At 35.4% G+C, this 23,962-nt stretch overlaps 1 protein-coding gene and 1 pseudogene across 1 annotated transcript; one reads left to right on the forward strand and one right to left on the reverse strand.

Moving 5' to 3' along the window:
* The first annotated feature begins 1,589 nt into the window (after nt 1–1,589).
* Nucleotides 1,590–2,577, forward strand: LOC145976099 (uncharacterized; annotated as a pseudogene).
* Nucleotides 2,578–3,353: 776 nt separating this feature from the next.
* Nucleotides 3,354–11,263, reverse strand: LOC145975363 (uncharacterized; the record flags this gene model as incomplete). Its single annotated transcript, XM_083105797.1, has 3 exons — nt 3,354–3,433; nt 10,668–10,824; nt 11,081–11,263. Coding segments are annotated over 3 exons (384 nt in total), but the record flags the coding sequence as incomplete, so codon positions are not given.
* Nucleotides 11,264–23,962: the final 12,699 nt, after the last annotated feature.

Genomic DNA, 23,962 nt, shown 5'->3' on the forward strand with positions numbered 1-23,962 from the left:
TACAGGATGTCCCATTATAATCGATTACCCCGAATAACTTTTTTAATTTTGATTGTAGAAAAAAACATTTCAGACAAAAGTTATATGGTTTCAAGGGAGACATAAGATGGTGACAATTATTTGATCTTAGATGGTCTTTTGAAGGTCACGCGAAAGTTACCTTTAATTTCTCTAATAGAACCCCTTATTTTTCATTACACATTCTTGTAGCTTATCTCGAGAGCTTTCCAAAACACTATAATAAAATATTTTTCCCTCAAGAACTTTTTGAGTTATAAGGCTTGAAATCATTTCTTAATTTTACATAAACCATAAAATATCTTGTAAAATATTCATTTTCCGATTCTTACCTCAATACTTTTATGTACAAAATAATGAGAGGAATCAATTGGTGTAAAGAAAAAACATAGTTGTTTTTAAGAAAAAATATGTAATTTGCAATTAACAATTCCATATTTTTTCTTACAAACAACTGCATGTATATCTTACACCAATTGCATCAAGTGCAACGTATTTGCAATATTAAAACGCGTTTTGCTACAAATGCAGACCGTTTTAAATTTAATAAATAAACTTTGAAAATATAAAGAAATGTTTAAGAAAGATAGGAAAAAAACATTTACCGCCTTTGAAAAAAACATCTATTAGTGTTTTTTATCAAATGTGTCTTATTAAATATTTATCTCAATAATATGCATACAATTATTTTACATACACTCGATACCAGAATATTTTAATACGTGCAATAAATGAATTATTTCCCATTTACCCATTCAATGAAGAAAAATCTGTTTAATATTCTGAATCCCAACGAGGGATCTAGATTATTAAACAAATTATTTGTTTAATAATCTAGATCTCTTATTAGGATTTAGAATATTAAATAAATCAAGTTAGTTTATCAGAAATTTAACTGACACACAGTGTTGCCAGATCGCTGAAAAATTGGACGGTAGATGGCATGCCAAGAAAGCGGTAGATAGCGGTAGATTTAGCGGTTTTTTATTTTAGAAATTTCGTATAAGACATGAAACTGACAGTTAATAGAAAAAATATTGTAATTATAAGTAATACGAATATCTAAAACAATTCAATAGCAAATAAAAAAAGAAATTATACTTATAATAACAAAATGTACTCATAAGGTAAATGGCTATAACTTCGTTAGCGGATATAATTTCGTCAGGCCTTCTTAATATTAAATAAATTAAGCAATCTCGCGTATATCGACTATATTCGTATTGAAACGATGAAGTGTTCAAATCGTTTTGAACACTTACCTACCGGCATTTACCTTAGTTTTTTCTTTAATCTTTACTTTGTCTGAGTATAATGAGTATCACAAATTTCGTATAATGAGTATCACAAGTTTCGTATAAAACTAGTTAACAGAAAAATATTTTAATTATAATAACTAATACAACAATTCAATACTCAATAGTTTCAATAGTAAATAAAAGAGAAATTATAATTTATACGGGTTCGCCATCAAAATCCGGACAAATTTAAATTTGAATTTCCCGCCTTATTGAACTTTGGCAGTGGGTTGTTATTGTTGTTCTGCCAGTTCAATTGTTTATAATAAACGTACGTAATCTCAAAATGTCCGAACAAATAAGATCGAGTGCGGAATATAACCGAAGAGCGGCGATAATAGAAGGCCTTCGCGCTGGACGTTCTCAGACCGAGATTATTCGGTTTCTCGGTTACCCAAGATCAACCGTGTATGATGTTGCGGTTAAATTTTTTGCTTCGGAGAAGTCCATAGAAGGTTCTGCAAACCCGATGAGGAAGAGGCACTCGAAAGAAAAATCTGTAAGAACCCCAGAAGTCATCGCAAAGGCTCAACAGCTCATTTCAGAGGACCCTGGGCAGTCTCTGACAAAAGTAGCTAAAAGTTTGGATGTGAGTGACACTACAATGCGTCGAATTGCTGAAGAGGATCTACGCTATAAATCCTACGTAATAAAAGTTCGTCAAATGCTTTCCGATGAAGAGAGGCTGCTAAGATGAAGAGAGTTGCTCGCTGTCACTTGCTTCTAAGTTCGCTGAAAAACGAAGCTGCGGGGCGCATAAAGTTCTTTTCGGACGAGAAAATTTTTTCTGTCGATGCCAAGGTGAACCGAAGGAACGATCGTTGGCTCGCCCACGACCCTGATGAAGTTCCCGTAACAGCTAGGACGAAATTCCCGGCCTCTGTTCACGTCCTAAGCGTCGTCTCCAATGAAGGTCACATTATGCCGCCACATTTCTTTCAAAAACACGAGACTGTTACAAAAGAGGTTTATTTACATGTTCTGACGAATACTATGAAGCCATGGCTGGATACTGTGACCGCCGGAAGACCGTACATCTTTCAGCAGGATGGCGCGCCTGCGCACACGAGTCACTTAGTTCAAAATTGGCTATCGGATAACGTTGACATGTTTTGGTCTAAGGAATTCTGGCCTCCGAACAGTCCAGATTTGAATCCTTTGGACTATTTCGTGTGGAGCGTCATTGAACGAGTGACCAACAAGTCGAGACATCCCAACGTGACATCTCTCCAGGCGGCTATTGAGGCAGCGTTCGCAAATATGGACAAGGGCGCATTGCAGAGAGCGTGCCAGCGCTTTAGACCAAGAATCGAAGCAGTTGTCGATGCAAAAGGAGGTTATATAGAATAATTTTATCGTAAAAGGATGTCACTATTAATGTGTAAAAGGTTTTTCTGTAATTCTTACATTTTGATAAATAAAATTTTATTTAAAGAAATTATTCGTTTTGTCCGGATTTTGGTGGCGGACCCTACTTATAACAAACAAATATACTTCGTAGTTTTCCAGGAAACACAAAGTAACAGTAACATAACATTAATGTTATAATTTCCTACTCAACCTGTACAACCTTTATCAGACTCGTCAGCGATTAATGAAAAAGTAGTTGTTCTCAAACATTGTGTTATTAATTGGAGCTGATATTTGCCTAATACATTCTTTATTATTGCTGTACATTTGGTACGATGGCATTGAATTTTTTTTGCATTTTCGTATTCAGGACAAATTGCTTTGATTGCTTGGGAGAAGGAAGATGATTTATCGAATTAAATGATAAATTATGTTCTACTACATATGCTGCTAAATATAAATCAGCCCTTTTCTTGAACTCATCTTGGTTAACTAAAGATTTGGTTACATCTAGTAGGTTAGCTTGTTTTTTCGTACTTTTGCTTAGACGCTGGTGTATTGCTGTTTCCATATGTCTATATAATTGCATTTTACCCGCTCTCACATTTATTGTTTTATTGCACACTTTACAGTAAGCACCACATTTATCTTTTTTATCTGATTGTAGCCAATTTCTGAAAACTTCTTCCATCTACCATTCTTTTTTATATTTCTGATCATATTTCATTTTCTGTTTTTTCGTCTTAGGCTGTTCGGATTCCAAAGATCTAAAAGAATGAAGATATGCATAATTATTGTTAAAAAGGCATTGGCAACAATGGCAACAATAATTTATATTACATGTCAGAATCATCTTCGAATTCTTTGGAATTCATTTTCAGGAAGGAAAATAATAAGGTGTGATAAAGGAATTGAAACTAAAACCACGTGCTTGTGTTGTTATTTGTGTCAAGTCAAACTTTTTTTTCTTCTTCTACTATGGCCGATGACCATAACCTTCCAATAGAAGTGAAACCTCCATATTAATAAGAAACATGATAATACCGCTCGCGATGGTCATCTGGCAGTATTACATTAAAATAGCGGGAATAATATGCTATTTCAAATGTTATTTTTCTACTTGTAATCATGGTTGTCACTTTTTAATGTATTCTTCAAGAATAAAATTTTCCATTTCTAATCCATACACGAATAATCGATAAAATATATATAAAGTAAAAAAACGGTAGATAACCCAGTTAAAACGGTAGACAGTAGATTTGTGAGCCAAAACGGTACATCTACCGCTAAAACGGTAGACCTGGCAACACTGCTGACACAAGACAAGAAATATAATTACTACATTAGTCCTTTGTAGGCTTTATATCCACTTTAGATGAATTCGAATACGAGTTAGTTAAATTTGGTGTCGCCACATAGCGGCAAGTAAAGAAACACATCCCAGATAGCAAAATGCTAGCAGTATGCCAGCAATATGCCAGCAGATTCAATAATGAATTTGCAGCAGATCCGCTGCGTCCTCATTGAGCTTTGTTTTTGCCAACACAATGTAACGGCAGAAACGCAACAGAAATAATGCACGGCGTGCCGTCACGATGTGACGCCAGAAACAGAGTCGATATCAAACAGAGCCTGCATTATCAGTTATCGACAACAGATTTACAGCAAAAATTAAGCATGAACTGTTGTCATAATGTAACAGCAAAAACATGGAAGAAATAAATCAGGAAATGTACGTTTTAAAGATATTTAAAAATGTTTTTAAAAAATGGCATTTAAAAATGGCATTTAAAATTGGCATTTAAAAATCATATTTAAAAATGTCGGGTTTTTAAAAAATAGTATTTAAAAATGTGATTTTTTTATATAATATTTAAGACTATTAAGTATTTAAGATATTTTTAATTTTTGTAAAATTTTATTAATTCTCCACATAATATACACACACACATAAATATGTATACATATTTATCCACATATACACATACACACATATACATTTATATTATATATTATATAATTATATACAGGGTGAGCTATTTTAATTAACGCACGCAATTATTTCGGAAACAAAGCATTTTAGAGAAAAATGTTTAAGACAAAAGTTTTATGGTTTCGAGGGGGCCATAAGATGGTATCATTGGTTTGACCTTGAAGAGTTATTTGAAGGTTACATGAAGGTCACCTTCAATTTCTTAAATGGAACCTACTATTTGTCATTGCATATTCTTGTAGCTTATCTCGAGAGCTTTCCAAAACACTATAATTAAGTACCTTTTCGTTAAGTACTTTTTGAGTTATGAGGCTTGAAATAATTTCTTAATTTTACATAAACCGTAAAATATCTTGTAAAATATTCATTTTTCGATTATCTTACCTTAATACTTTTACGTACAAAATAATGAGAGGAATCAACTGGTGTAAAGAAAACACATAGTTGTTTTGAAGAAAAAATATATAATTTGCAATTAACAATTCCATATTTTATCTTAAAAACAACTATGTGTTTTCTTTACACCAATTGATTCCTCTCATTATTTTGTACATAAAAGTATTAAGATAAGATAATCGAAAAATGAATATTTTACAAGATATTTTACGGTTTATGTAAAATTAAGAAATTATTTCAAGCCTCATAACTCAAAAAGTACTTAACGAAAAGGTACTTAATTATAGTGTTTTGGAAAGCTCTCGAGATAAGCTACAAGAATATGCAATGACAAATAGTAGGTTCCATTTAAGAAATTGAAGGTGACCTTCATGTGACCTTCAAATAACTCTTCAAGGTCAAACCAATGATACCATCTTATGGCCCCCTCGAAACCATAAAACTTTTGTCTGAAACATTTTTCTCTAAAATGCTTTGTTTCCGAAATAATTGCGTGCGTTAATTAAAATGGCTCACCCTGTATATTACATGTAATAAATTTTATATATATATTACATATTATTAAAGTATAACATTATAATAAAATATTAATAATATAATTACAGTAAAGTATAATTTATTATATAATTCTTATATATAATTTTATTTATTATTCTACTTATTCTATTTATACCTCTACTTTGTATATACAATTCTTATAAATTTCTTATAATTTAATTAATCCCACAACATGTATATTCAAAAAACATTCAAAAGATATCCCAAATAAGACATCTTCGGAATGTCTTTTGGATATGTATGTTGTATGGGCTGTAATAATTACAATAAATTTCAATAAATAATATTTTATAATATATTTAACGCGTTTCATATTAATTTAAATTATTTAATTTTATATTATTATTATTATTCACACATTTTATAAAAAAATTTGTATGATCTTGATCTGATTTTTGGGATGATCATCAAAAATTCAATGAATTCAAAATTTTTGAATAAAATACAAATATCTTCTAATTTTTCTAAAAAATGTTTTTCTAAAATCAATATTTTATAAAATATTAAACCATACAGAGTCCCTCTGTTGGGTATATTGCGCCCTTTAACAGGCGCTAAGCTCTACGCTACTGATTGACGAACTGCGCGACCAAGAGCGATTGCTCGCACGACAACGCGCAGAGGCGACATAGCACATAGCATAGCACATAGCATGGCACGACTATGCACACGACACTACTGTGCACACGACACTACAGTAAGAGAGACGTCTTAAGAGACGACCGAGAGACGGACCGTCGGAGAAGCATGGATGTGGTCGACATGAACGAAGCATAAACGACGTGCTTGAATCTTCTATTACTACTTCGGACTGTTCGCGTATTGAGGACATAATAATAAGGCCCAACGGTCTTAGACATTATACAAAACCAACAAGAAACACAACAATTGGCGCTGCGGCTTATTGAACCTGCAAGAAAAAGATAATGGAACGAATACTTCAAGCGCTAGCGACTACTGCGCAAAACCAGGAGCAGACATTACATCAGATCGGTGAGTCACAAAAGCAAATGGCGGAGATACTGTCATATCGAACACTGAGAACGGACGATAGTGCAAAATCGTCACAATTTTCAAATCTGGCTACACGGCTCGGTAAATTCGTTTATGATCCTGCAAGGGGTAAAACCTTCACGTTATAAGTTGAACGACATAGAAGCACTTTCGCGGAAGGAGCAAAGGGTTTAATCGAGATGGAGAGCAAAGAGCTACTTCTTCATGCTCTCGGGGACGAGTATCAACAATTACTTAGTCGTTTATCACCGAAGAAACCGCATGAGATGTCTTTTGAAGATCTCGTGCAACATCTTAAGAAATAGTTCCATGATAATAAAACGTTATTTCAACGTCGTTTTGAAGCTCTCAATTTTCGTGCTTCCCCGCTAGCAACGGCAATAGAAATACTTGACAAAGTAAATGTTCTAGGAGATGCCTTTGAGCTCGATAATTTCATATCGACCAACTCAAAATTCTGCTAACGACTCTCGCCCTAAGCGACCACATCTACTACACGGAGCGAACAGTCCTTTTCAAGGTTGCATCAGAAAAAGAAAACTGCACATTTCAAGACATTAGAGAAATCTGTTACGCACTTGCGAACCGCACAGCTGACGTCATGCGCGGTGAAGAACAACGCTTCTCAGAAATCAACGCGGTCAGCCAATCAACGAAGAATTCACCTAAAAAGAAAGGTAAATATTACGAAAAGAAAACAAATCCTACTACACTGCATTACGAAAAAAAGACAAATTCTACTACATTGTCGCCATGCCATGGCTGCGGTTCCGCAAAACACAGACGGGATGCATGTCCTTTTAAGAAAGCAGAATGCAGATTATGCAAGAAAACGGGACATATTGCTAGAGTTTGCTTATCGAAGCAACGAAATAAAATAAATACTGTCAGATTACAAGGTGTTCTAGGCACAGGACATCGGTATCGCAAATTCATGCATATTACTATCAATAACAAGCCATTAAAAATGCAGTTGGATACAGGGGCGGACGTAACCACGATCGGGATAGAAACTTGGACACGAATCGGTCGTCCAAAACTCCAACCTCTTACTACTTCCTGTGTTAATGTCTCAGGACATCCAATGCATACCACAGGATTTTTTAACGCCTCATTTGGCTACAAGGACTGTATGATAAAAGCACCAGTCATCGTACTTGATCGTCCAGAAACTGCACTAATTAGTTCTCAAGCAATAGATGAGCTTGGCTTAATTACCTATGACACAGGAGTCGTCGGAAATCTGCAAATGATAAATACGATTACGGTAAATTCACTTCATAAACAATTTACAGAACTTTTTAGTAGTTCGACAGGTGAATGCACCAAGATGACAGTTCATCTGCGGCTTAAACCAGATGCGAAACCGAAACACATTCCACGACGTCCAATCGCACTCGCATTAGAAGAACCAGTCAATGAAGAACTGGATAGACTCATTAAGAATTGAATTTTAACGCCAGTCGACTTTTCGGAATGGGCTGCTCCCATAGTAGTTGCACGCAAAGCAAATGGGAAAATACGCATTTGTGCAGATTACTCAACAGGATTAAATGACGCACTTGACGCGGAGGATTATCCAATCCCAGGTATAGAGGAACTTATGGCAAAACTTCGAGGAAGTTCTATCTTCTCACAACTAGATCTATCTGATGCTTATTTTCATCTAAGACTAGATGAGGAAAGTAAGAAGCTAACTACAATAAATACTCATCGAGGTTTATTTGCTTACAATCGGTTGATTTTTGGATTAAAACCAGCTTCTGCAATTTTCCAACGTACGCTGGAACAGGCACTTATAGGTTTTCCAGACGTACTCGTCTATCTTGATGATATTCTGATTTATGCCAGGAACACACAGAGCATGATACGCGTTTACACGTCATGCTAAACCGTTTGCAAGAATGGAGTTTTCGACTCCAAAAGGAAAAATGTAAATTTCATACTTCAACAGTTAAATACCTTGGATTTATTGTTTCAGCTAAAGGTATTGAGCCCGACCCAGCACGTCTTCGACCTATCCAAACAATGCGAGCTCCGACGAATGCAAAAGAGATACGCTCGTTTTCAGGTCTGATAAGTTACTACGGGAAATTTGTATCAAATTTGCATCGACTCAAAGCACCATTCGAAGCTTTGATCAAGAAAGATGTACCTTTCGTGTGGATAGCGAAAATGAAGAAAACGTTTGAGGATATTAAGAATATTCTTACTGGACCACTTCTACTAGCTCATTACGATCCCAGACAAACTCTGATCGTTGCAGCAGACGTTAGTTCGATCGGAATTGGTGGCGTCTTGTTACAGCGCGCCCCAAATGGTCAGGTAAAAGCAGTCTTCCACATGTCAAAAGCATTGACAAAGGCTCAACAGAATTACAGCCAAATCGAAAAAGAAGCTTTAGCATTAGTCACTGCAGTTGAACGTTTTTGAAAATTCGTATGTAGCCGTCACTTCGTGCTACAAACGGATCATCGTCCACTTCTAGTCTTGTTTAAAACATCGAATACAAAAGATCTAGATACACGCACAGCAAATCGATTGAAACGATGGGCTCTTCGACTAATTGGGTATGGCTTCGACATAGAATATGTCAACTCCGAAAAATTTGGTTAAGCGGACGCTCTTTCAAGATTAATACAGGATGCAAAACAAGACGTAATAGACGCCGACCTCGAAGAAGTTGTAGCTGCGCTACAGGAAACAGATACAGAGCTACAACAGATTGTCAACGAATCAGTACAGTTCTTACCTTCAACGGCTCGACAAGAGCTCCAAAGTGCGACATTCAGAGATGGAATTCTCGCTGAGGTTATAGATCGTCTACAAAACGGATGGCTCAAATCGGACGTAACTGACAAAGAGTTAATGCCATATTATCGTCGTCGCGATTACTTAGCCATAGTTGATAATACATTAGTTCTAGATGAGAAACTAATAATTCCTAAACGTCTACAATCTACTGTACTGAAGCAACTACACATTGCACATCCAGGTATTCGCCGGATGATACAGCTTGCTCGACGTTATTTCTATTGGCCGGCGATGCATGATGACATCGAGAGATACGTAAAAGAATGTAATCATTGCGATCGCACAGCAAGCAACCCAGTAAAAGAACCATTACACCCATGGCCAAATCCAGAGAAATCATGGTCACGCCTTCACATTGATTTCGCAGGCCCGATACACGGACAATGGGTACTCGTCATTATCGATAGCTATTCCAAATTCGTAGAAGCAGGATGGTTCTCAACAATAACATTGGCAGCAACATGTCGATATCTGCGAAGACTCTTTAGTCGATATGGACCTCCTGAAGTACTAGTTTCCGATAACGGTACTCAATTCACTTCAGTAGAATTCGCGCAACTGTGCGCCGAATTTAGAATCCTTCACCTGCGTACTCCACCTGGGCACCCACAATCAAATGGTCAAGCCGAGAGAATGGTCAGAACATTGAAAAGTTCTATAGACACAAGTCAAAGTTCACAGTTAGAAACGGAATTAAACAAATTTGTTTACGCATATAACTACACACCCAGTGATGCGGTACCGGATCATAAGTCTCCGAATAAGATTTAGAGAACTCTAAATAGCATTGAAAAGGATCCAGAATGGATCGAAACATTTGCGCTTACCATTGTATTATTTCTTAAATATTATTATGTTTGTAATTTAATATGACTTAAACTATTTCTTTATATATTTGCGTCGTCTACCAACGCCTGTAGTTTTCTTGCCTTTTTATCATTAATTTTTTGATAACATTTTATTATTGAAAGAGAACATTTTATTATAAAAATATAAAAATAAAAATGTTGAAACACAATATTGATGCAATTTATTAAATTTATTTTAAATTATTGTTTTAATAAATTTAATAATTTAATAAATAAAATTATACTTTTTTATTCATGTACAAATGTTGGATTATTGTAGCAAACAAAGGAAAAGTAAAAAACTATAAAAATAAAAATGTAGAGATAGAGAGCTTTTTAAAATTTTCGATATTAGAAAATGTGCTTCAAATACTATACCATAAATCGCCTGAATGATTCGTGTGTTGTATAAAGACTGTGAGTTTTCTTCACGACCAAACCATATAAACGCCGTCATCATCTGATCCGTCATTACTTCTTTAAAACATAAATTGATTGCTTCCTTGGCTGTGAACCCGTAATGAAGATAATCCACCTGAAACATATAAAAACAATTCCCAGCAAACACCAAGTAACATTTATATAATTGTTAGTTGTAATTTCCCACTCAACAATATAACTGTTACATGTTATGTAACAGTTACATAACATGTAACAGTTACATAACATGTAACAGTTATATTATTGAGTGGGAACTAACATTATATAAATGTTACTTGGTGTTTGCTGGGTTGTGTTTATTATACTAATTTATTTATTAAAAATCTATACATTTTCATATTTAAACTTACTTCTTTATAAATGTCATCATCAGCATTTTCAAAATCTTGTACATCCTCTTCTGTGGAAAGCCGTAAACATGACGGTTTTTTTATTTGTCGATGTCGATCTCTATCTTGAATACATTTTAAAATGCGTTCTACGTTATTATTCAATTTTCTGCAAATTAATATATACACAATTACTATATATATATATATATATATATATATATATATATATATATATATAAAAGATAATAATAATAATATATAACATATGCACACACACACACACACACATATATATATATATATATATATAAATATATATATATATAGGGTGTCCTAGACCACCCGTACACCCCTTTTCTTTCAAAAACTAAGCATTTTAGAGAAAAACGTTTTCAACAAAAATTGTATGGTTTTGCGGGGAACATAAGATGGTGTCATTGGTTTGACCTTGGATGGCATCGTTAAGGTGAGGACACCTTTAATTTCTTAAATGGAACCACCTATTTTTATTGCATATTCTTATAGCTTATGTCGAGAGCTTTCCAAAACACTATAATAAAGTATTTTTTCATCAAGTACTTTTCGAGTTATAAGGCTTGAAATAATTTCTTAATTTTACATAAACCATAAAATATCTAGTAAAATATTCATTTTTCGATTATCTTACCTTAATACTTTTATGTACAAAATAATGAGAGGAATCAATTGGTGTAAAGAAAACTCAAAATTATTTCGAAAAAAAAAATGTAATTTGCAATTAACAATTACATTTTTTTCTCGAAACAATTTTGAGTTTTCTTTACACCAATTGATTCCTCTCATTATTTTGTACATAAAAGTATTAAGGTAAGATAATCGAAAAATGAATATTTTACTAGATATTTTATGGTTTATGTAAAATTAAGAAATTATTTCAAGCCTTATAACTCGAAAAGTACTTGATGAAAAAATACTTTATTATAGTGTTTTGGAAAGCTCTCGACATAAGCTATAAGAATATGCAATAAAAATAGGTGGTTCCATTTAAGAAATTAAAGGTGTCCTTGACCTCACCTTAACGATGCCATCCAAGGTCAAACCAATGACATCATCTTATGTTCCCCTCAAAACCATACAATTTTTGTCGAAAACGTTTTTCTCTAAAATGCTTAGTTTTTGAAAGAAAAGGGGTGTACGGGTGGTCTAGGACACCCTGTATATATTTATACAATGATATTTATATACTTAATAATATTGTGATTTTATCCAATTTATATTTGAACACTCCTCATTGCAATTATTATAAATCCTTAACGTTGGAAAAAATTGTTTATAATTAAATTTTATTCCCAACATATTGTTAAAATTATTTTTTATTTTTTCATTTGCACTATTATTTTGCAATTTTTTCAATTAGCCTATTATATGTCTGTAATATGTGAATACACTTACTAGGTATAAGAACGTTTTCTTTGCTTCATAGTTTCTATGAGAGATTTTCCAGATCATGTTCCACATAATCCATAACAATAAATAACCTTATCCATATTACTATCGTTAACTATTTTCTTAACAGTGACAATATTATGATGTTGCTCCTTCAATAAAATGTTGATCTCCCTCAGATTTGTAATTGGAAAATCTTTTTTCTCTTTTCTCATTTTTAATCATTTCAATGCGATTATTTCTTCTGTGTGTTTATCGCGCATTCTATATACGATACTGTATGTACTTCCCAGACAGCACACAAATACCCGAAGGACATCCATAAGACGACCGTTAAGGATATTGAGGATATCCACAGATGATCCGTTTTACGTTCTTCGGACATTCAATGGACGTCCGTAGTATATCTGTTTATGAAATTGGTGGACATATTTTAATCCCTAAATGATAATATAATTTATCTATTTCATATAAAATTTTACATAAAAATTTCATATAAAAATTTTATTTATAATTTATACTTGCATATTGCACTTTACATTTTAAATAGATAATGAACGAATTATTTTTGTTCATTCGCCGGACATTTACTTGTCCGACTTATAAAATCAATTTAATATCTGAAACGTGATTTAGATCAGAAATTAAATTGAACAGTATATTTTTAATCTTATTTGTTACCTTTTGCAAACTTTATATAATTCTCATAACTAAAACTTAAATACGAGAAAATAGCGCATCGCACGTCGCGTAGCGGTAAACGAACGAACTAACACATCCTTGCGTGCTCGCGCGAAACTTTGACGTCCAAGACCGAACATCTTGTGGACATTCAAATATTGGCTATTAACGGATGTCTCAAATCGGATGTACGATGGATGTTCATTTCATATCCACGGACGTGCGGACGTAAAATGGACATAAAATAAATATCCATAGGATCCTATGCTGTCTGGGTTCTTCGATTTGATTTAAGCTAGATTGCATCAATATTATTTTAGATTTAAGCGGTACTTAAATATATGTCAATCTTTATCTTTCTTTTCAAATAAATAAAGTCACACACATATTTAAGTATCGCTTAAATCCAAAATAATGTTGATGCAATTGGGCCTTAAACACTGAAATCCTCGACGCTTCTATAACCTAGAAAGTAAGAAATTTGTAGTATTAATTTTGTATTTATATCATTCATTCTTAAAATTTTTGAACTTATTTTAATTTATATAGATTTGTAGCATTATTTATGTTATACCTTGACTGGCTGATAAATAATGCGGTAGCTCCGGCTTTTCTTTTTCCCCTTCTTTCTTCACTTTGTCCACACACATGTTGTCCTCACAGTCAAAACTCTTCTCTTAAGCCGTAATCACACTACAGGTTGCGGACTCGGTTGCGATTGGAATTGACCAATCCGAGTAACTGACCGACAAATTGCTTTGTTCTGATTAGTCAATTTCAACTGCAACTGAACCTGCAATCCGTAGTGTGATTACGGCTTTAGGTGGTCGGTGTCCCATGGAACGGAAATACTTAGCGGAACGAAACGCGCGGAGCCAATGTGACCAATCACAGCCATTCCATTTCTTTTCGGGCACGTTTTCTATGGCTGATTGGTTTCATTAGGTTTGCGCGTTGCGACAATCACAATCATAGAAAAAGCGCCTGAAAAGAAACGGAATGGCTGTGATTGGTTGCATTGGCTTTGTGCGTCCCGCTGAATATTTTCATCCATAGGACGCCGGCCTTAGAGTTTAAGAGATCACACCTTGGCAGAAAAGCAAAGAGCTAATCAGAATTCGCATTGGTAATAAGTAGTGTATAAGCAGTACATTAGAAAGGCAAAAAGTAGAAATTGTGACTACCAACGCAAGTTCTGATTGACTTTTTTTCTGCCAAGATGTGAATGCGCCCTTAGAATACCGTGCAATCCAAATTATATAATATCAATGTAATATAAATATAACAATTGTATGCTAGCATAATGTATTGGCAGAATGCATACTGAGATTGCACATAACCTGCTGTTACGATGTAACAGCAGAATGCCAACAGAAATTAAACGTGTCTGGGAGCGCTATGATGGCAGAAATGCAGTATACTCTGCCATCACATGATGACATTTAATAATAGTAGTATTAATGATACATTGTATTTATATTGGTATTTTAATACAGTTAATATATTTAATAATTTATTTTTTTTAATTTAGAGCGAATTGTTTTATTAACCAAACACAGAGTATAAATGTTATATAACTCAGAAATAACATGTAATATAACGGATATATTACATTATATTTATATTATAGTTATATGTAACTTTATTTTATGTATGTAATATATCTGAGTTAATAAATTTAATGACCTAATTTCTTTAATTAATTTATATTGATTTACATTTGGAAATTTAGACTTTTAAGCTGAACAATATATTAATAAAATTGGCAACGCCAAGTTTTTTTAATTAAATTTTTTTGTTGTATATTAATTTTCAATTTTCAATTTTTAAATAAACTTTTAATTTTTTAATATTATTTTTGAAAATTAAAACAACTATTTTGTATAACAATGTTTTCAATTAAAATATTTTTATTTAACTTGTACAAGTTTTCTTCCTTGTACTTCTATTTATCTTGTACAAATTTTTATTCTTAATTGGCGCAATTATTTTATATCACTATTTTTGTAGACAATATGACAGTTGGATACAATTAGTGCATGAACTTGGCGCCCTTTTTTTTACCTTTTTTAAAAAATTTTGGGGGATTTATTATATACGTCACTATTTTATTTAAATGTCAAGGAGTTATACACCGAAAAAATTATATTCTACATTTTAGAATGGCCCACTAAACTATAGAATATTCCTCACTAAAATAAGCGCCAAGTATATATTTTATAAATGAGAAGATTTCCCTCTAATATTAGTAGTATAATGAAATATGCTAATGAATTTTAGAACATCCCTCTAATGTGAATAAGTAATAATAAAATATATTGAAAAAGTGGCTGTTTTTGGCATTTTGTATTTTCTCCCTATCTTTTTGATTTAAATAATGAAAGAAGTAAGGAATTACACAGGTATTAGAAATAAACACTTAAATAGAATAAGGACATTGCTTATTTTTTATTCCATTTAAGGGGATCCATACGGGTCTGCCATACCGACCGAATGCGGATATTAGTACTTTTAGATTATTTTTTTATTGACTATGCAGATCAATAAATCCTTTCCTACGATTAAAGTACATATAAGAACGGATTGCGTAAGCTATAATTCCATATATAAATCATGTAAAAACCAAATAATTACAGTTTTGTTGTCGGCTTCTTGTGTCAGCTCGTAACAATACTTATTTAATGAAAAAGTTCTGCAGTTTGTCTGTGCCTACGATATAGCTCCCGCAATCAGGATAACATGAAGAAATATTAGTGAACAATTAAAAGTGAAATTGCAAGTCTAATAAAAAAGTTAAATTTTAATTATGTTTTCACGCATATGTGTGTGTGCGAAATCGAGGCTCAGGAGTAAAACAGAGCAGTAGATTAATTGCGTAATGTCGCGATAGATAGAGCTGCAATATGCTGAACTGACAAGGATAGATACAGCAGTACATCCTTGTCGGTTTCATGTGCGTATAGAATAATACACACATATACATATATATATATATATATATATATATATATATATATAAACTAATATTATTGCAAATTCTCGTATGCTTTCTCTCTCGATCGTACGCTCATTCTATCTTTTTCGTTCATTCAGTTTCACTGTACCGCTCGCGCGATATCTACCATATCCTATATAATATGTATTATATAATATTGTAGTTATTTCTTTTATATACATATATATATTTATATATGTAATTATAAATATTATATTATTTATATATATAAAATTTATATATTTATATATTTCTATTATATAATATATATTATACAGGGTGTCCGATTCGTGAGGGACCAAACGAAAAGTGATGATAGATTGGGTCAAACTAAGAAGAAAAGTCCTCTACCATTTTGCAAAATTCGCAATAATTATTAAGTAATAAGCAAAAATGTCCCGGCACATGAGAAGCGGTAAACCGCTTGTAGTGTGTGATTATTAAGTGATCAAACGAAAAGTGGTGATAGATTGGGTCAAACTGAAAAGAAAAGTTCTCTACCATATTGCAAAATTCGCAATAATTATTAAGTTATAGGCAAAAATGTCTCAGCGCATGAGAAGCGATCTGTCTACCGCTTCTTATACTCTGAGACATTTTTGCCTATAACTTAATAATTATTGCGAATTTTGCAATATGGTAGAGAACTTTTCTTTTCAGTTTGACCCAATCTATCACTACTTTTCGTTTGATCACTTAATAATCACACACTACAAGCGGTTTACCGCTTCTCATGCGTCGGGACATTTTTGCTTATTACTTAATAATTATTGCGAATTTTGCAAAATGGTAGAGGACTTTTCTTCTTAGTTTGACCCAATCTATCATCACTTTTCGTTTGGTCTCTCACGAATCGGACACCCTGTATATATTTATATATAATTGAGAACTTATATAATTATAGTAATTATAGAAAAAGAGAGTCTGAAATCTTTCTACATGAGCTTTGCGTTTCCCACTTTCATGTGAAAATTATCAAATCATGAAAATGAAAAAAAAATATCCTAGACGAAGAAACGAAAAAAGAACTGAATAATAATTATAAAATGATAAACATAAAAAACGCAAACACGAATCGCTGATTTATCTGAAAAACTGAAGAAGAAAAAATGACCAAGCAAATGTATTGTATGATTTCAATTAGTAGAGAGTAATAAATTTTATAAGTTGCGATGAGTGTTAATGCCGAAAATCAAGAATGTGAATGTGATAGATAAAAAAAAAATAACTTACTTATCATAATGTCAGGTTATGATTAAATTATACATTTATCAATACACATCTAAGTATACTCGCGTCCAAAAAATAAGGAACGCTTTTCAGAGGCCGAAAAAATGGTCATTTTCAACTGACTGTAACTCGGCGAAAAATAATCACAGAAAAAAAACTAAAAAAGCATTTTGAAGATTAAACCTTCGCCTTTAAGATGCTTTAGGCGATTTTTCAGAAGATCAATTTTTTAAAATTCTGTACTTCAAAGTACGAGGCAAAAAATTTTATCAAAAAATTATACAAGTTTGACGCTTTCCAGCTCTATAAGAAAATTTTTTTCTAAAACGTTATTCAAATAGTAATAAACTACAACATATTCTCTACAGTTTGCTTTTTTAAAAATTGCCGTATGATTTTTTTTCACCGAGTTATCGGACTTTGAAAAAAGAACGTGTTTTTCAGGAGAATTATCGTAGCTCCCTGAAAAATGCCGTTACGGAATAGTTTAAAAAAGCATTTTGTAGAGAAAAGTGTATATCTTAACGTCTTGTAGATTATTTTTTGCAATTTTCTTCATTCGCTGTTCTGCAGCTGTGTGAAAAAACAATTGTTTTGTTCCTGAAGCGCTGTTTTTTGACACTCTGCAGTTCCGTGGAAAATTTTTTTTCGAAACTTTTCGCTCCAGAACTACAAACTGCATTATTTCCCCTGCAAAATGCTTTTTTTAAAATTGTTCTATGATTTTTTTTGACCAAGTCACATTACTTTGAAATAATCTATTGACACGATACATTTTTCAGACGAATAATGTTTACCGTCGGCATTAGCATTACCCAATGTGCACCACGTGGAGGTTGCCGATCGGATTTTGCACATCGTGTGTGTGTGTGTGTACGCGCGCGCGCGCGTGTGTGCCCGTGTGCATTCAAAATCGCGTATTGCCTCCTCTCTGCTCTATCACGGCTTGTAATCGCTCTCGCATGTTTATGCATCTCTCGATGAAGTGCAAATTTTCTTCCAACTCTTCCAAATTACGCGGCGGTACATCGCGATCTCTCAATCGACGCCCCATTTCATCCCACACGTGCTCGATAGGATTTAAATCCGGGCTGCAGGCGGGATGATGCAGCAACGTGATGTTATGCCGCTCAAAGAACCGCTGAGCCAGGTTCGAGACATGTGGACGGGCATTGTCTTGCATGAAAATAAAGTTTCTTCGTCTCTGACTCAGTGGCAAAACCTGTCGTTGGAGGATCGCGCTTATGTATCGCGCACTTGTCATAGCTGGGGGTGGTACGATCACTAAATCACTACGATCTCTCGCGGAAATACAGCCCCAAACCATCACAGAACCACCGTTGTAGGCCTACATCGGCATAACGCAACGACGATCGAATCGTCCGTTCCGTCTTCTCCACGTGCGTATGCGAGCATCGTTGCTGAATAAACAGAAACGAGATTCATCCGAAAAATAGACTGAACTCCACTGTCTTGCAGTCCAATTCACGTGTTCTCGTGCATACTCCAAGCGCCGTAAACGATGTCCGAATGTGAGCCGTGGTACTCGAGCGCGCGCATGAGATCGTAGTCCAGCTTCCCTCAAACGTCAGTAGTAAGACTAAGCCTGTTCTAACGCAGGGGCTCCGAGGGGGGGTGAGGGGCGAGGGGGAACCGCGGTGGGGGGGTGACGTCACGCGGGGGATGATGACGTCACGCGCGGGGGGGGGGGGGTGACGTCATGCGGGGGATGATGACGTCACGCGGGGGATGATGACGTCACGCGCGGGTAGGGGGGATCCGCGGCGCGACCGGTGGACGAGGGGGTCCGCGCGGGGAAGGGGGATCCGCGGCGCGAGCGATGGACGAGGGGGTCCGCGCGGGTAGGGGGGATCCGCGGCGCGAGCGATGGACGAGGGGGTCCGCGCGGGTAGGGGGGATCCGCGGCGCGAGCGATGGATGAGGGGGTCCGCGCGGGTAGGGGGGATCCACGGAAAGAAGACGGTGGTGTGAGAAGAATAGCGCTACGTGTGGGAAAAGAATAGCGCTAAGTGTGTGTGTGAAGAGGACAGTGCGACAAGGATGGCATCAACGTGCGACAAGGATGGCGTCAACGTAGGACAAGGATGATGCATTGTAAGATGCCACATAGGTGGGAGCAGGACGACGCAAAGGTAAGTGAGTGAGTGATAGCGGCGAGCTTGTGAATGAGAGAGAACGATAATAGCGCGAAGAGAACGCATACGAAAGAGAATATAATATCGCGAGAACAACGTGTGCGAGAGAGAACGATAATAGCTAAGATAACGCGTGCGAGCGAGAACGAAGATATCGCGAGACTTACAACTAACGCGAGACTTATTGTTGGAACGATAGCGCGTACGAAAGAGAGAGAGAACGATATCGCTATACTTACAACTAGCGCAAGAGAGACGCAAGGGATGGGAACGCAAGGAGAGGCGCGTAAATAAATACATTTCTTTTCAATACTAAATATAACATTTATTTTAAAATGTGTGCGTGTATTATACAATTTGTGTGTGTGTGTGTGTGTGTGTGTCTAATAAAATAATAATATAATAATATAAAATATAAAATTTAAAATTTAAAAAATATAATAAAAATATATAATATAAAATAAAAAAATATATATAAGGGGGAGGGGGCGATGCGCCGGGCTAAGGGGGAGGCCGCTTCTGGAACAGAAAAAGAGACATTTCATCAGTTTTTAATAATTTATTGTAAGATACTTTTGTGATGTAATATAAATTGAAAGTTACTTACAAATTATGTTTCTTGAAAGAAGAGTTCGTTACGCGTCGCCGAATTTTCGCTCTGAGTAGGCAGCATATAATAAGGTTCCAGCAACTCCTCTCGTTGCTCTTCTATACTAGGAGGTTCAGATGGTAAAAAATGTATCTTCCATATTTCCATTCGGTCAGTATTATATACTATGATGGACATATTATCTACATCATATCCTTGCTTCTTGAGGGTACGAAACGTATGACAATATTCCTGGTAACAATCCTTGCAGTCTAGGACAGATCTTATCACCGTTACCTCCGTGCCGCAGTGACAGCACCTAAACGGTGTAAACGGTCCCTCGAAGAACCCGTGGAAATAATTATGTTTTAATGCATAATTTCGATAAAATCCGTACCGACAATCCTTGCAGTAGTGTCGGTTTCAACGTCGGTAGGATTCGGTCCAGAAACATTTTGCAATGTGTATTCTCGGGAGATCAGAGTAAAAGCGAGGATCAGACCTCGGTTTGTATGGTTTAGGAATACACATAATTTTGTTCACTTTTCTTCCTCACACACTCTCCACAACTTTGTGACAAGCACAGAACAATGAAAGAAATAATATTCTAATGTCGCAGACTCCTCTTCATTATATATCTTTTAATATCTTTTGTCTCATTCCAACTATAGCATCACGTCTCATCTACCTCAGCATTTCTCTACATCTTTAGCGGAGCGTGTTGAGAAAAGTATAACTATTCTTATTCATATGGAAGGAAAGAATTAAAATCATAGATGGAATAAAAATAATTATTTATTGCACGCATCGTAAAGAATATCATTTACAGCACATGTTAATAATTCGCAATCGATTATTGATTCGCTGTTAAAGACATCACTATCGCGTATCGTTTTTACAACATCGCATACAGTAGTAATATTGTTACGTCGTAAAACAGTTTCAAATTGTTTAAATTTTTCATTTACGAGATACGTATTCTCGCATAGCCAATTGTGCATATGATCGATACAATTTTCAAAATTAAATAAATGTAATAATGTCGGTGGTTTCATGTACAAAGAATTGTCACATAATGTGAGTTTTACAATTTTCGATTGATACATTTCGATCGATAAATCTCCAATCCTTAATGGGAGAGCAGTCGATTGTAGAAATTGTTCAATGTCTGCTTGCTTCTGCATCAACAAATTCCATGTTGAAAAAGGCAACACTATTTGATTGCCTCGATTATCACCGAGAATCAGTTCCACGTACGACACAGCTCCAATGCTTATTCCAATGTCCAAATACTTGTACGACGTTGGGGTTAGAGCGTATCTTCTTCCAAGTATGCGAGTCGCACGACGAGGCTGAATGCTATAAAAATATATAAATTAGATCAATATTTAAAAAAATTAATAAATAAAAGTTTTAAACGATCGAACCTTACGTGTCACATTTTTGCTTCTTACACGGTGGAGTTTCACCGTTTCGAATCGGAACGTAAAAATTCATATCGATTTCTTCAGCGAACCTTTCACACGCGCGATTGATGCAATACTGATCGTATTAGAATTAATATCAATTCAAATAGTATCGCAAATTGCGATGTAGAGGGGATTATTGCTGACACGACATTTTAATTTCCTCTAAAATTTTGTCGCGCCGATGTACGGCTGCGATGACATCACCATCCCCAGAACAAAGATTTAGCTGAATTCGCTAAAATCGAGCGCCGATGTACGGCTGCTCCTGATGCAATCACGTCAGATTTTTCAAATGTACGTGACAAAACGTGAAATTTTCAAGGTTAAGATGCACATCGGAACAAAGATTAACCATCAAGGTTAAAACGCACATCACCCCTAGACAAAGATTTAGCTGAATGTGTTAAAATCGAGCGCCGATGTACGGCTGCTCTTGATGCAATCACGTCAGATTTTTCAAATGTACGTGACAAAACGCGAAATTATCAAGGTTAAATTGCAGACGCTACTCCGGGGAATTTTTAAAGATGAAATCATTCTAGAATGTTCGATGTCAGCTGAATGCGCTAAAATGGAGCGCCGATGTACGGCTGCTCCTGATGCAATCACGTTAGATTTTTCAAATGTACGTGACAAAACGCGAAATTTTCAAGGTTAACATGCACATCGGAATAAAGATTAACCGTCAAGGTTAAAACGCACATCACCCCTAGACAAAGATTTAGCTGAATGCGTTAAAATCAAGCGCCGATGTACGGCTGCTCCCGTTGCAACCACGTTAGATTTTACAAATGTACGTGACAAAACGTGAAATTATCAAGGTTAAATTGCAGACGCTACTCCAGGGAATTTTTAAGATGAAATCATTCTAGAATGTTCGATGATATGCACGAGACGGTATATAAATCATGATCAAGAGGCACACCCCGCCAGTATTTTTGCTAAAGTACATCCGGAACTATCATTGGGAAGCGCATTTCGCAAATGTGTTACAATATGGAGGAACAAAATTTGCGAGAGCAATCCACATTGATTGATTCGCTGGAAGATTACATTGTGTGGGAACAACGATGCGACCAATACATCGAGTCGTTGGAAGAGCAAAGTCGCATCAAGCGACCGCGATTATCGATCGGAAATCGACAATCGCTGATTGCTCGGATCGCGCGCCTCGAAGGGTTGAAAAATTCGGTACGTGGACGTTTCGTACACGCGGGTGCCGGATGTAGTGCGCGTCAAAATAGACTTGTGTGGCGCGAGATTGATACGGCGTTCGAGAGTCGCGTATCGACTGGTGCGGTGATAAACTATAATCACATTGAACCTCGTCAATTTCTCGATGACGCCAAAGACATAGTGATAGAACATGTGCAGGACGTTATGAAAAAACACTGTAATGTGAAAGTGAACACTATATTTAACGGTGAATTCGTGGCTGGGGATAAACACGCCAACAAAAGTATCAATACGCGAAACTATGAACTCTTTCACACATCCGATTTACGCGAGTGGTACGAACGGCGTGTTATCGAACCCACCCTAGCGTCTCTGGAAGAGTTTCAGGAACGCGATAGCGGGTGGGCTTTGTCGCGAATACTAAATTTAACTGTAAATATAAATAAGTATAATCCTATGCGTGCGGGGTGTCACATCAAATTACCGCGGGAGATTATGTTGAAAAGAGCGGTGATTAATGTACAATCTAAAGACAATGCATGTTTCGCGTGGGCAGTGGTCGCCGCCCTATACCCCGCCGAAAGAGACACGAATCGGGAATCATCGTACCCGCATTACACGACAGTGCTGAATCTCCAGAACATTGAGTTTCCAGTGACTGTGAACCAAATAAAAAATTTTGAACTTGCCAATAACATTTCGATCAACGTCTACAACATCAAAGACAAGAACAGCATTGTCCCGATGCGTCTTTCGCAGCAGAAGCAGGACAAGCATATCAACTTGCTTTACATTGAAGACGACAACAGCGTCGGACATTTCGCTTGGATTAAGAATTTATTCCGGCTCGTGAGCTCACAACTGAGCAAACAGGATCACAAGAAATATATATGCGACCGGTAAGTTTAATTTATATTGAATAATTATAGGTTATATACACTTCCCACACAACATGCATGTCTTGAAGACGTCTTAAACATGTCTTTCTTATGACGCCTTTAAGACTTGTCCAATTGACGTCTTTCTGATGTTTTTAAGACATTCAATTTAAGACGTATTTTTTTAAACGTCTTAAAGATGCCTTTCTTATGACGCCTTTAAGACTTGACCAATTGACGTCTTTCTGATGTTTTTAAGACATTCAATTTAAGACGTATTTTTTTAAACGTCTTAAACATG

Source organism: Camponotus vicinus, unplaced genomic scaffold (genome assembly GCF_025532165.1).
Source record: "Camponotus vicinus isolate PSW18456_S1 unplaced genomic scaffold, iyCamVici1.0 SCAF_8, whole genome shotgun sequence".
NCBI classification, from domain to species: Eukaryota; Metazoa; Arthropoda; class Insecta; order Hymenoptera; family Formicidae; genus Camponotus; species Camponotus vicinus.